Here is a 14,215-nt window from a genome sequence, read left to right on the forward strand (position 1 = left end):
ATCTGGAGAGTCTTGTCCTTTTATTTTATCAATCAGTCCCTTAGGAGTTAGGTAGGAATTCGTTCACAGGACCTTGGCACCACTGCTGAATCACTAAAATGGAACTTCTGACCCTTCAGAACAAAGGAACAGAGCTTTAGTGAGCACATTAAATTAGTTGACCTCATATCTTAGTTTGAATCCAAGGTTAGATGTGTGAGAGATTATTTTTTAGGAGAAAATGCCCATGAAAGAAGATGGGAAAGGGGGTTGGGAGAGTCTGGGAAAGCAGTCAGACTCCGATAGAGGACTAACCTTTGGAGAAGTGGGAAGGCAGGAAGGAAGGTTGGGGAGGAAGAGTCTCAGACCGCTGTGGGGTTCTGAGAATGTGTCAGCAAGACCAATGATACGGTGAGTCCTTGAGCCAAAGCCCCTGTCAGGAGGCGTCCCACTAGATCCGCCTGGGGAAGCAGGAGTCCTTGGTGTTGGGCCTTCATCAGCCGTGTGGCACTGTGTTTATGTGTCCATTGTGCTGGTTTTGTGGTAACCACTGACAAAGGACCTGGCTCAGTCATTTTGTCTGCTGGGCAGTTTAGTGCTTCTTCCATAGTGGATGCCTTGGTGGCTGTTAGCATGGGATACAGAAATGTTCACACTCTGCCTCCTCCCGCATGTCAGTCCGCTGTCTTTACACCAGCCCTCCTTGTCTCTGATCTTCAGCCCTGGTCCTTCCAGTCTCCCAATGAGATGGCCAGGCCATTGGCCACTGCCCAGGAGTCTGTATATATCCAATGAATATTCTCACTTTAGGCCAGTTCTTTTATACCAAGTCAGTTGCACTTCTAGAGGTTCTGTCCATTGGAGAATTTCCTTCTCCACCCCCGAATATGGCTGTAATGCAGATACCATTCCTCTTCGTTTTGTGCCCACATACTGAGCTGACCCACCTGGAAACTAAGCTCAAGCTGTTTTCTGCCTCAGCTAGTCATGGAGGAACCCCCATTTGGCTATAGGTGCAAAGGTACAGGGGCTACCTTTTTCTGCATCATTTAGGTTCTTAATGGTCGCACTGATCTACTGTCTCTCCTGAGATGTAATAGTGTTTTGATTATGTATTAGTTAGTGTTATACCAGGAAAACAACCAGTAGGTATATGTATCCTGCACTAAGCCAATTCCTAATGAGAAAGCATATAGGCATACCTCGTTTTATTGCTCTTTGCTTAATTTTGCTTCATAGATAACTGGTTTTTGTTATTTTTTTCTTTTTCTTTCTTTTTTTTTAAACAAATTTAAGGGTTTGTGACAACGCTGTGTTGAATTAGTCTCAGTGTCATTTTTCCAGTAGCATTTTCTCACTTCGTTTCTGTCAGATTTCAGTAATCGCAATATTTCAAAATTTTCATTATTATTACATTTGTTAGGGTGATCTCTGATTAGTGGTTATGATTCACCGAAGGCTTAGATGGTGGTTAGTATTTTTTAGCAATAAAGTATTTTTAAATTAAGGTATGCTCATTGTTTTTGTTTAACACATAATGCTGTTGCATAGTTAATAGACTACAGTATAGTGTAAACAAGTTTTATATACACTGGGAAATGAAGAGATACAAGTGACTTGCTTTATTGTGGTCTGAAACTGAACCCCCCATAGCTCTGAGGTGTGCCTGTGTGTGTGTGTGTGTGTGTGTGTGTGTGTGTGTGTGTGTGTATGGCAAGGAATTGAATTACACAGTTATGGGAACTGGTTAGGCAAGTCTGAAATTTTATAGGGCAGACTGACAGGCTGAATGCTTTGGCAGGAGCTGAAACTGCAGTCCACAGGCAGAATTTCATCAGGAAAATCACAGTTTTGCTATTAAGTTCTTTGACTGACTAGGTAAGGCCCACCCTGATTATCAAGGATAATCTCCTTTACTTAAAATCAACCAGTGGTAGATGGTAATCACATCTATGAAATACTTTCATAGCACACCTAGATTGATGTTTGATTGACTACTTGGATACTATAGCCTGAGCCAAGTTGACCCAGAAAAGCAACCATCTCAATTTATTCTTGTCCCTGGTGGAGGGGATCTGTTTCAGAGGTTTGACTTTGCCCACTGTGACAGCTCTTGCCCTGCAGGCCCAGGATCCACGTGGGCATTACTCTCAAGTGCCACCTCAATTCTTCTTACACCCTTGAGGAGTAGGATATGACCACTAGGTAGTTCTGCAGGCCCCCTGTGAATCTTGTTTCAGGGCAGGACTGCAGTCATTACTCAGCCCTGAATTCCGCAGCCTAACAGGGCTATGATCACGCTTCAGGTCTGTAGGTATAATGTCAGCTTCAATCTCGAGTCCATATTCCTCGAATGTCTGGCTATTCTTCCCCATGTATATACATGGAAGTAAATGGCTCTAGTACTTGGTGGAGTGGGGCAGAATTCATTGTCCTTCCTTCTAGGGACCCAGCTACCTCTTCCACGTCAGAAAACAGCTGAAGTCTGAAACTGAGCAAGGAATTAGGACTTTTTATTGGGGAAAACCTCCCTTAAACCCCTGTTCCTGCCCTGTTTCCTTTCTCAGCTTGTAGATTTTGATACCCTTGCTGGTTGTCCCATCTGTATTATTCATAGGGACACATCATCCATCTGCCATCGCTGCAATTCCCTAGGTAAATCTTCCTTGGCTGCCTCTCAGGCCTTGTGGTTTGTTTTAGTATTTGGGGCCTCCTGGCTTCTGGTGGGTAGCAGCTCCACCTGGTCTGTCTTTCTCCGGACCCTGATGGTCTCTTACTGCCATCCCTGGCCTACAGAGGGGGTCACCTTTGAATAGTGCTACCTGTGCCCCTTTTCCCACTGCCTTCCTGATGGCCTTGGTAAAGGAGGTGTCCTCTGCCTCCCGCCATGCCCCCCACCGCCGCCTACCACCATGCAATACTACCCTCTCATGGGGTTTTTGACCTCATGCAATCTATCCACTGCACCGTGTCTGCTTCCCTCTGCCTTTCCATTCCTTCTGCTGTTGGTCAGGCCAGCACAGGGGTTAAGACTTTGCTCAGTAGTAGCCATCACTTTCTCCAGTCCTCTAAGAACCAACCACCTTAGTAGAAACTTTGTACCCCCTGAGGATCTTTGCCGGGGGATTAAATCTGTATTCTGAGAATGTGTTCCCAAGTCTATGAATTTTTGCTTTTCAGCCCCCTTTTGATATAGCGCCCTTGAAGTCCAACCCCAGTGCTTCCTTGGCTCCTGTCAGTACCTGTCAGCTAATTCTTGCAGCTCTTTGGTGTATACTTTCTTCTCTTAGTTTGGCTAACGACTAATGCGGCCAGGTTATGCTGGGATTTACTCCTAGTTATGAGCTTTGTAACCAGGAGAGGGGCCAGGGACAGCTTCTTGGAGGGGGGTGCGAGTTGCCTCATCGGAGCAGGCTCTGCGGCATCTTCCAGCCCAGAGGAGATGCTAGCTGTTAGGAAAGAAGAGTGGTCCCCTCTGCAAACTGAAGCCTGGGTGGGGGTCGCAGAGCCAACACCCTGAGGAGTGTCTGGCCAGATGTTCCCACTCCATGTCTCAGGATCCCAGGATTTTCCAACCACATGGAATCCTGTGGCCCTGACTTGCACAAAGCAGACGCGCCACATATTAAATATTGAGGATCCAATCTCCCTTGAGTTGGGCCTCTCCATTATGTTCTCTCTTGGTCTGCTCCTCCACTGCAAGAGAAAGGGGCTTTGTGACGTCCGCAGAAGCCCTCTGGCTCTCAAACTTGGTCTTTAGGCACTTATTAACTATCTTTCATTTCCATTCCCTCGGCTACAGTGTGTCCAGTACAACTCCACAGTGTCCAGCCATCCCCACCGTCTCTCTAGGCCTTATTCTTCTGTGTTTCGAGAATCTGAATCACCACACCTGCCAGGCCATTCGCCCAGGGTTCCCAGGTCATCTCCAGAGAAATCTTTAGTAGTTGGACGGCCGTCCCATGCCTGAGACTACCTGTGCCCAACACCGCCATCAGGACAGTGTCCGTCTTGTCCACCAGGCAATGCCTGGTGCTGTCCCCGACCCCGTCTTACCACAGCCTGTTTTCTTGGACCACCACTGGTAGCACTCATGCTAGATTGGGTTCTCCGACGAGCAGGTGCCAAAATGGGATTAGGCACAGAAGAGGTTTTCTAGGGAAAATGCTTGTGAGGGAAAATGGTTGGGGGCCAGAGGAGTCAAGGAGAGCTGCCAAACAGCCTAGATGCAGGTCTAAATCCTGTGGAGGGGAGCAGGAAGGACAGAGGGCTGCGTAGGAAAGATCTTGGAATGTGTGGTGCAGTTCTAAGAACATCTGGCAAAGCAAATGCGTCTGTTGGAAGAGGCAGTCTGCTGTGGGTCGCGAGCATTCTTGCACATTCTTAGTGCGTTTTTAAAGCAAGGCTTATGGATCTCCTAATACTGAGCCATTTCTATAGGGCAAGATGACCACAGTGTGACTGACTACTGTTCAACTGCGTGCTGCCCAGGGGAGGGGCTCCTCATTTCTCAAAAAGCCCCAGGCCCTTGAGTCCGGGCTCCTCAGCCGTCATGCAACCCACCTCGTGGGTGGCATCCACCCGAGCCCACTACATTGTCCTGTGGGACTTGGGACAGGGAAACTGGCAACACTATGCCAGTACTCCTGATGCTGTTTGCTGTGCTGTAATAAACTGTCTTCTTCTAACCCATTAAGTCTCACGTCTACTTTCCACACCTGTGATGTGGACAGGCCTAATCCTTGCTGTCCTTTGTGAGGCCGGAGGAGTTCTCTGGGAGCATCCCTGACTCCAAGTCGCCTGTGAAGGGAGTCCTGTGTCTCACAGGAATGGGCTGTCTTAACATCCCTGCCACATGCAGTCACTGACTGAGAGCAGCCTGTGGGAAGTCTGGCCTGGGTGGAAATGCAGGGCTAAGGGATTGCAGCAGCACCATTGGATTTCAGAGCTCAGCAGCTGTGGCTGTTCATCACTCGTGCTCCCGGCAGTCAGAAATCTGAGAGGCGCACATACACGCTGTACCAGGCCAAGCCTGAAAGACCCAGTTAGCAAATGGTTTCAGTGGATCATTGGGAACTGTGAATGTTTAACTGTTCCTTTCATGGATTCACTTCACAAAAGACAGTTGGAATTCGTTGGTGGACAAATTTCCAGTGATCTCAAGGCTAAACAGCCACATTGAATGAAGTGCTGACTAAGGATGTTTTTTGGTTCTTGCCACAGCAGAATTTCTTTCATGGTGGCCTAATTACCACCCTAGTCTGTCTGTCCGTCCCTTTTTGCTTCCTCTAACCTATTGGGGCATGTACCTAATAAGTATCTATCTCAGCAGTTTATGGACTCATTGGGTCCTAAATTGGAGATAATCCTTATCTGGTACAGGACATCCCTTCTGTAAACATGTTTTGAAGCTCTTTGAAAGGAATAACCTGCTCTTTGTCTAAGTGGGCTTCTAGTGAAGTGTAAAGTGCTCTGCTCTGTGCTGTTAGGACCAAAGAATAAAGTTAAATGTTTCCTGATGTCTTTTATTTTATCTGAAAATGTAAACTTAGAAGACATAATTTTGGGTGTGATTATTTGCACTAGAAGGGTTTAACCTAGCGTTCTTCCTTTACTAAATAAGTGGCTCCCGATTCCTGCAAGTGTTACTGGAAACTGCGTCATAAAATAGATAAGAGCAGGTCATAGTTTTCAGTAGGAAATAATCAACAATTACATTTACGATAAGCATTTGCTATTCTACAAATTAAGTATGACCAAGTATGTTATCAAAGATACATTGGTCCCTAGATAGATCATTAAAAATACTGAAGTGTTGTGCCATATCCTATAAAGGGGCAAAACCATACGACATAAGTTGTTACTCTAAAGTGCATGTGAAAAAAAAGTTTTGAGTAAAGCATATGTGTATCATGCAGATGTATGGCTGTTGTGATTACACACTTAATTTAAGGCTAGTGTACTTTCTACAATGAAGTTCAGTCAAAGATGTGACTACTTTTTGCCAGCTTAGGGTTGGTTTAGAAGAATACTTTGGGGATGATTGGAGATGACTTAGCTTCTTTAAAGAAGCCATTTAAAGAAGTCTGAACTGATGTCTTCCTTTTCGTCATGCTTTGTAAGAACCTGAGGTATTCGATATCATTCCATTTGGCTCAAGTAGCTTAAAAAGTGATGTCAGTGATGATTATGATGTTTCTTCAGGAGAAAGGCATTTATTAGCAAGTAGATAACAGCAAAAACCTTCACAATTATTAAAGTAAATCTCTTTTTTGGATTTTTTTATTAGTATGCCAGATGAGTACCAAATCGTAAAGTATACTCTGGCTGTTGTCAGAGCGCACATCTTATTTTGCAGCTGGTTTTGCTTATTTCAAATGTGTATTTCTATTTGTTTAGGTTGCCACTATCCTTATCGTTTTCAGTGGCTGAAATTGTTAATACACTGTCCAGTTCCTCCTGCTTGGATTGTTTTAATTTTGCATCATAATACTATTATGAACATTTTTATACAGAGTCCTTTTAAAATTTTTCTTTTTGTATTATTCCCTCGGACCACATTCCCCAGTGGGGAGTTACCAGATCCAAAAGTGCAGACAGAACCATAGCTTGCCTTATTGTTAGATTGCTTTCCAGAAAGATCAAATTTGTGGAATCATCAGCACTGCAGAGCTTAAATACAAGTTTCCCACTACATTCTGGACAACACTGGATTCTATCATTTTTTAATTATTTTTATTATTTTTTCTTCTCTGGAAGGTATATTGTGATAACTTCAGGTTATTCTAATCTGCATTTGCTTTCATTGCAAGTGAAGCTATGCATTTTTACTTTTAGTGCTTTCATCTATTTCTTTACATTTGGATGGTTCCATTTGCAAGAAGTGTAGCTACTAGCTCAAACATGCTTAGTGTATTTTGGCCAGCAGGCTTTGAATCACTATGGTAGGCATCTTTCCTTCCATTGTGGTTCTTACCTTTTGACATTTAGTTCATCTGACAAAAAAAAAAAAAAAAAAAACATTGTTTAAAACGAGCGCCGACTTTATTTGAAGCAACCATAGAAACAGACCAAATCAGTGGCTCAAGGAAATAGTATCTGTCAAATCTCATGCTTTCATTCTCTATCTTTCCTTCCTTTCTCACCTCACTCCATTTCTTCCTTTCTCTGTTTTCTGCCTTTAGGAGGGATCCATTGGTAAAAGAGATTGCTCCTGGAGAGGAGAACCAGGTAGCAGCTAGAAGAACAGAGGTGAAGAGGCTTACTTTTCACTCAACCATTTGTACTTTTGACTTCCAAACTGGATTTATGTTACTTTACAAGTAAAGACAAATTAAATCCATATGTAAGGTCAGTATTTGTCATTATTGTGAACCATTAAAAAATGACTTTAAAACTTAGGGTGCTGCATGTGATGAATTTCAGTATGTAGGGGCAGGATGAAGGCAGCCAGTTTAGGGACAGGTGACATTTGTGCAGAACTGCCCGCCATTTTATTTGCAAAAGGACTGTAGGTACAACATAAAGGAAATTTACTTGCCTGGACATATTTCCCCAGGAAGTTTTGGATAAGGCTGGGAACTTCCTCTCACCTAACTTTTTGGATAAAGCTGGGGTATGAGAATGCCTGGTTGAGTGATCCTCTTCCTGTTGACTGAGTGGATAGAGGGAGGCCAGAGTGGTGGTTTCAGTACCCGCGTGGGGTTTCTGTCTCATGGAAGTAGTTTCTAGCCAAGCACTGTATTTGAGGCCAGTTGGAAGGTACAGGTTCTGATTTGCTCTTTGTGATTCCTTGATTTTGGTGTTCTAGAAGGGTCCTATTCTTTATCAGTGGGGGGTTTTGTTTTGTTTTGTTTTTTTTTAAAGACTCTGTGTCAGAGCAGAAGCAGGGGGAACAGCAGGTAGAGGGAGAAGCAGGGAGCCCAATGCGGGGCTCAATCCCAGGACCCTGGGATCATGACCTGAGCTGAAGGCAGACACTTAACTGACTGAGCCATCCCAGCGTCACCATCAGTGGAGTTTTGGCAAATGCGGAAGCACAGATATGACTGGAAAGCATGAGCTCCCTCTGGTCACATCAATGGCTCATATGTTTTGAAGGGACCAGGAGGATGACTGGAGGCTTCAAAGCCCCTGTGAGGAGTCGGATCCTTGCACTGCCCTAGGTCCTTGGGGATAGACTTTAGAAATGAACTTTCAGGGAATTCTTCAACCTAATCTGAGTGGGAAAGTGCCCATGAGGCTATGCACTAACTAGACTGACACTATTCAGTGAAGGAGCCACTAGCTCCACATGGCTATTTAAATGGAGATAAAATGAAAAATTCAGTTCCTCACTCATATTAGTGACTAGCCAAGAGCCATTTGGGGGTAGTGGGTACTGTTCTGGAATGAAAATGTGGCCAGAGGGAGCGTGTGTGTGTGTGTGTGTGTGTGTGTGTTTGCCATTTCCATCATCATAGAAGATTCCATTGGACAACACTGAATTCAGGCATGGTGGCATCGTATGCAGCTCTGGGACCAGAAGTGAAAGCCTTCCTGGTGCTTTCCAGACCTACCTGATCCTACCTGCCCTTTGAGAATTGCCTCAATTCCAGCTCCTCCAGGAAACTCACACCGACCACTCTAGCTCACAACCGCAAGTCCCTTCTCTGAACTCCTAGAGCACACAACATATGTGATGACACACTCTTACTGGTGTTACCGTTTTGCTTTTAAGTTAGTCTCTTCCCAGCAACGCTTCAGTGCCCTCAAAAGCAGAGACTGAATCCTGTTACCAGCTGAATCTCAATGGGAGGCAGAGTCCCTCTTTTTGTGCCAAATGCCTATCAGAAACATTTATCAAATCCTTCTTTTCTCCAGCTGCCGTTGTGTACGTTCTTTGCTCTTATTTATAAGAATTTAAAAGTATAAGAATCGGTGTGTAGGACACCATGTCATGTTTCAAAAACCATTTATTTTTTTGAAGAAGGTCAGCACCCTTATTGATGTTAGGTGCTGCAGACTCAGCTTCTGTCCTGGTGAGGGGGCGGTGGGGGTGAGGAAGATTTGGAAGCACTGGCATTAGATCTTGAAAACACTTTGGACAGAGCTGTTGATACCTTCTTCATCATTTCAGACCCGTGTTTGGAAGTGCTGGGCTTACCAGCATCTGCGAACAAACCAAAAAGAGGACTGTGGTCATCTATTGGGCTTTCCAATTAAGACTGTGAGGCTGGGGTTGATGATTTAGGATTCAGAAAGAAGCACTTATGGAATAACGTTTGAGTTTTAAAGTGCTTTCACCGTCTTTTTTCAAAAGTTTTTTTTTTTTTAGATTTTATTTGAGAGAGAAAGAGAGTGAAAGCATGACTGAGGGGCAGGATCAGAGGGAGAAGCAGACTCCCCGTTGAGTGGGGAATGCGATGCGGGGCTTGATAGGGGACCCCGGAATCATGACCTGAGCTGAAGGCACATGTTTAACCATCCAGATGCCCCCCTCTTTTTAGGTTTTTAATTTTCATTCCAGTGTAGTTAACACACAGTGGCATATGAGTTTCGGGGATACAGTATAGTGATTCAACAATTCTGTACATTACTCAGCACTCATCATGATAACACACACTATTTTCTCCTTCTGACATGCCTGGGAAGGAAACCAGAGACATTCAGTGAGGTCGGATGCCTCATCTCAGAGGACCTTAGTGACTTTAGGTGAGGACAGAAGGTGGCCAGGGTGGCACTAGAGTGCAGGCTCTGATGTGCTGTTCTGTACTCCCCGCTCCCTGATGCTTCTCGAGCCAGCTCAGCGGCACCTTCTCCCTCATGCCATCGATAGCTATCCAAAACAGCCCGAGGCACTGATTCCCCATGAACAGGTAACTTCCAGTTCTCAACAGTGTGGGCATCCATTTCAGAATGTCCAGGTAAAAGCAGCAGTGCATTAAAATGTTATCATCTCTGACTCGCTTTGGGTAAATTTTCAGTTGACTGACCCCAAATGATCTGTTTGTTGTGTGAGCTATAAAGGACTTGTGGAGCCAATAAGAGTCTCCATTTGGACCCATTTTTTTCTGCACCACTTGTGCAAATCATATCATAGTTGATATTAACAGAATAAGTACTGTATCTATAAGGACAGAAACGAGCATTTATCTGTGTTGCTGATGCATGATGACAGGAGGTCATGAAAAGACACAGGGCAATCAAGCACATACTTTCTTGTTTCTAGTAAATGACAAAGTTCTCCTCTAGCTTTTCCAGTTACCTAGCTTTTAATCTTCTCCAGCAGTAGAACCTTGGGAATCTTAACAATGGATGATTAAAAGTAAGGTTGGAGACAACAAATTTCCTCCCAAATAAGGGGGGGATAGTTTAGCTTTTCAAATTAAGAATGCAGTACTGGATCGTGCCAGTAGCTGACAAAATAAGAACCACCTAGAAATCAGGAAAAAGTAAAAATCTGCAGAGGTAAAGAGATACACCGTCTGAAAAAGCAAGCCAACGACTTTTAGTTACAGGACCGAGGCATGTGCTATAAGCATCCTGGGTGATCCCAAGGCAAATGAGCTGTCACCGACGACACCTTGGGACACTGCCCTGGGACATGGTGCTTCACCAGGTGTATGTGAGAAAAGCACTTAGCAGAATGCCTGGTGTGTGGCTGAGACCTGATAAATGTTACTGCCAGGAACTGGCACCCCTTTGCTGGGAGGTTCAACTGGGAACTGTGTAACAACTCACAAACCACAATCTGTCTACACAGTAAGTAATATTGTTTCAACCCCACATTGGTGGCGGGGGAGGGTGCAAGGCAGGAGCCACTGACTGCAGGGGGAGTGAATATATTTAGAACGACATCATTGAGAGGTTTACTAGAAAATGATAAATACATTGTACCTGAAATGCCATCATTTGAAGAATACAGGCTGGCCAGAGCACTTTCACGTTGATAGAGGGTGATAAACTGCCAAGACAGAGGTGAAATACTAGCTTAAACCTCTGTCCTTTGTTGGACAGCAAACACTAGAAATGCCTAGAAACCCTCAAGGGACAAAGCACAACCATGTGGCCCTCGTACACCCCAGTGTTGGTACTCTGCAGTCTCAAAGAGTTATTCTCTGGGATTTGGGCTGTTTCTAGGCATAACTTCTCATGGTTTTTGCCACTTATGACACCTAGGATTGGCCCCAGACTTGGTCACGCACTGCCCCTGTAGGATCATTTCAAGGGCCCAAGTGTCCCAGGTTGCAGAAAGTGCCAGCCATGCATTCCCCCTCCCTCCTGGGGCTTGGAATAAATGGCATGTTCTAGATCCTTCTCTGAGAGAAGATAATGATTGGTGGGTCTTTAGGGGAGAAGCGGGAAAAGGGATGTCCATTTCATTGCCCCAATCTCCCTTTAAACTTGACAGTTGTGAGGTGTGGAGCAAGTCAGTGACGAGTGTGCGGCAGGAGCGTGGAGGTGGTGTGTGGTAAGGCAGGGAAAGGGCTCGGATGCTGGCTCTGCTCTATGGCCCTTTATCACCTGGGATGCAGAAGTGGCCTGACCCCAGAAGGGCACAAAACAGGCTGGGAGAGGTGGTCAGGCAGCAGGGTAGCCACTGCGTGGTGGTGGCAGTTATAAAGGAAGTGGCAAATCCATGCACCGAGGCATAAATGCATGCACGATGAGAGAAACTGTGTTTTGTATTGATGGTGGGGAGGGCAGAGTATTACTGTAGACGTTTGACTCTAATTCTTCTAAGAAGATTCGAGGCAGTTTATGGATTAAGTCATTGTGAAACAGGATATTTAAAGGGATCAGCTGGGAAGGGGACAATCTAAAGAACTGGCTCTGAACACTAGCAGCACAAGAGAACCAGCTGGATAAATATTAAAAATAGGCACGCTTTGGCCCCACGACAATTGAACAGGAACCCCTGGGGGGGGGCGAGCGTTTATCTAAGTTGCCCAGAGGACTCTAATGTGCAGCCAGGCTGAGCGCGCTTGATAGAAAGGAAGGCGGGGGTGGGGAGTCGGGGGACAGATGCTTCTGAATGGCCTGACACGAGTAGGTTAAGTCAAGAGTTTGCAACGTGGCCAGCCATTAAAATCACCTGGGCACCCTTTAGAACTCCCAAGGCCCAGGCTGCAACCCAGACCAATCAGAATCTCTGGGGCTGAGGCCTGGGGATCCAGTTTTTAAAGTTTGCCAGATGATTTGAACGTGCAGCCAGGATCCAGAACCTCTGCTCTGTGTAGTAGTTCCCAGATATGGAATATATCTGACTAATGGGGAGAGGGCTAGGGAGCTCCCAACACAGACACTAGATTTGGCTCTGATGGTTAAGGCTTTTCTTTAAAAAAAAAAAAAAAAGGTTTGTTGGACATCTACTATTATTTCAGTCCTGTGTTAGGTGCTGGGCATACAGTAACGAACAAAACAAAGCCCTTGCCATCACGAAGCTTATATTCAAGTGAATATAAAGTCTGCCAGAGAATGAGAGCAGGAATATTTGTCTGCTTTCTTTACTGCTGAATCTCCAGTGCCTGGCACATAGTAGGCACTTGATAAAAAATTATTCAATGAATGAATGATTGACTGAAGAGTGATGTTAGTACTAGGAAGAAAAATAAAGCAGGGTAAGGGAGGATAGTGTGTGTGTTTCCATCTTACATAGGGTGCTCAGGGAAGGCCTCACAGACATGGTGACTTTTGAGCAAAGACTGGAAGGAGAGGGGGAGGAAGACACACAGCCATCTGGGAATTGTGTGTCCCTGGCAAAGGATGAGCTAGTGCAAAGGCCCTGAGGTGAGAGCATGCTTCACATTTTAGGAGAGCAGTAAGGAGGCCAGTGAGGCTGGAGGGATGACAGTGAGTGGACAGAAGGGTAACAGAGTGACATATGGGTAAAGGGGGTTGGGAAGAGAGAGGATGGGCAGCTCATATAGGGCCTGTAGACTACGGTAAAAGCTTTGGCATTAAGGGAAACATGATGGCTTCTTTTTCTATGTCTGGCACTGGAGAGTGAATGTCCTCATGTGTACACTGACTAATGTTTACCTGGAGCTGAATGCAAGCAGGGATTTCTGTGCTACTCGATAAAGAATGCTGAATATCTTAATGGATCAGGCCTCTCTAATTTTACACTGGGAAAACAGTCAGCAAGTGAGAAGGACAATCAGCAAGAAGAATTACGATGAGCCAGGGAATCAGCTTAGCAATGGAAAAGCCTGTCAGCAGGCCTCCGGACAGGCCTCTAAGTGATGCTTGAGGGTCAAATAGACGTTAGTATTGCTAAGTGAGAAGTCTCTGGAAAACTGATGATGGATGTATGAGAGGGTGTATGTACACGCACACTGGGGAACAGTTAGAGTAAACCTAGAGGAAAGCAAAACTGATACAAAACAGAGCAGAGGTTCCAGGCGGATCTATGGCTTCAGCCATTATTGAAAACTTCCTAAGAGCACCCTAGGGAAGGGGAATTTCTTGGGATCACACTGAGGAGTCGGCCAGAATTTTGGAAAGCTGCCTATGAAGGGTCATTGCTCAGGAACATGGGGAAGTAGCTGGAATCAGCACTCCTTTCCCTCAAGCAGGGCCCCTTCCTCTTTGAAGCATCTGTTTTCTCCCTGCCCACCCCAGGTCCCTTGCCTGGGCCTACCTGGGAGTGCACAGCTTTTCTCTAGATGCTACAGGAACCAAACTGAGTGGCATTGCTCTAAGGTGCTAAGGGGGCTGTGGCTTACTTTGTGTATCTGCATAAAGACAATAATTTAACCCAAATGTGAGGATTTCGATGAAAGGATTTTCAGGCACCAGGGACTGGCCCCAGCTGGGAAAGCTTTGTGTGTGGGAAGGTGTGGACAAGGGAATGCTTCCTGAGGCCCCCTCAGCAAGACACACAAGCAGTCCCTTGTTTTCAGGGAGTCCCTTATTTCTGTTGGGGCTTCACTAGCTCACAATAAGGGGCCGGTGAAAAATATTTACCTTAATACTGCTTGCATTCTCCAGATCCAGATATTCAAAACTTTCTGTGGGTAAAATACAATATTGGAAAATAGTTATTTCAGAGTCATATACAAATTTTGGCACAAAAATTACCTCAATAGCTTTAGTAAAGAATTGCAGAAATTAGGCAAACAGAAAAAGCTGAAAAGAGGTGAGATCCCTAGAATTCTGGGTACAGGTCTTGGCTCTTCACTCCCAAACTGGGAAAGATGGTGCATGATGTGGTGGAAAGAGCACAAGCCAGAACATCAGGAAAGGCAGGCTT

At 45.2% G+C, this 14,215-nt stretch overlaps 1 protein-coding gene across 3 annotated transcripts in view; it reads right to left on the bottom strand.

Moving 5' to 3' along the window:
* Window positions 1–8,915: 8,915 nt before the first annotated feature.
* Window positions 8,916–14,215, bottom strand: part of LOC116582840 (fibrous sheath-interacting protein 2-like) — a 67,581-nt gene continuing 62,281 nt past the window's right edge. For all 3 annotated transcript variants that reach the window (XM_032330632.1, XM_032330633.1, XM_032330631.1), the window contains 3 exons: window positions 13,930–13,973; window positions 10,858–10,924; window positions 8,916–9,130 (listed from right to left, as the gene is read on the bottom strand). In XM_032330632.1, coding sequence (XP_032186523.1) covers window positions 8,985–9,130; window positions 10,858–10,924; window positions 13,930–13,973 — 257 coding nt within the window. In that variant the 3' untranslated portion in view covers window positions 8,916–8,984. The remainder of the gene's footprint in view (window positions 9,131–10,857; window positions 10,925–13,929; window positions 13,974–14,215) is intronic.

The sequence above is a fragment of the Mustela erminea genome, chromosome X (genome assembly GCF_009829155.1).
Source record: "Mustela erminea isolate mMusErm1 chromosome X, mMusErm1.Pri, whole genome shotgun sequence".
In the NCBI taxonomy this organism is placed as follows: domain Eukaryota; kingdom Metazoa; phylum Chordata; class Mammalia; order Carnivora; family Mustelidae; genus Mustela; species Mustela erminea.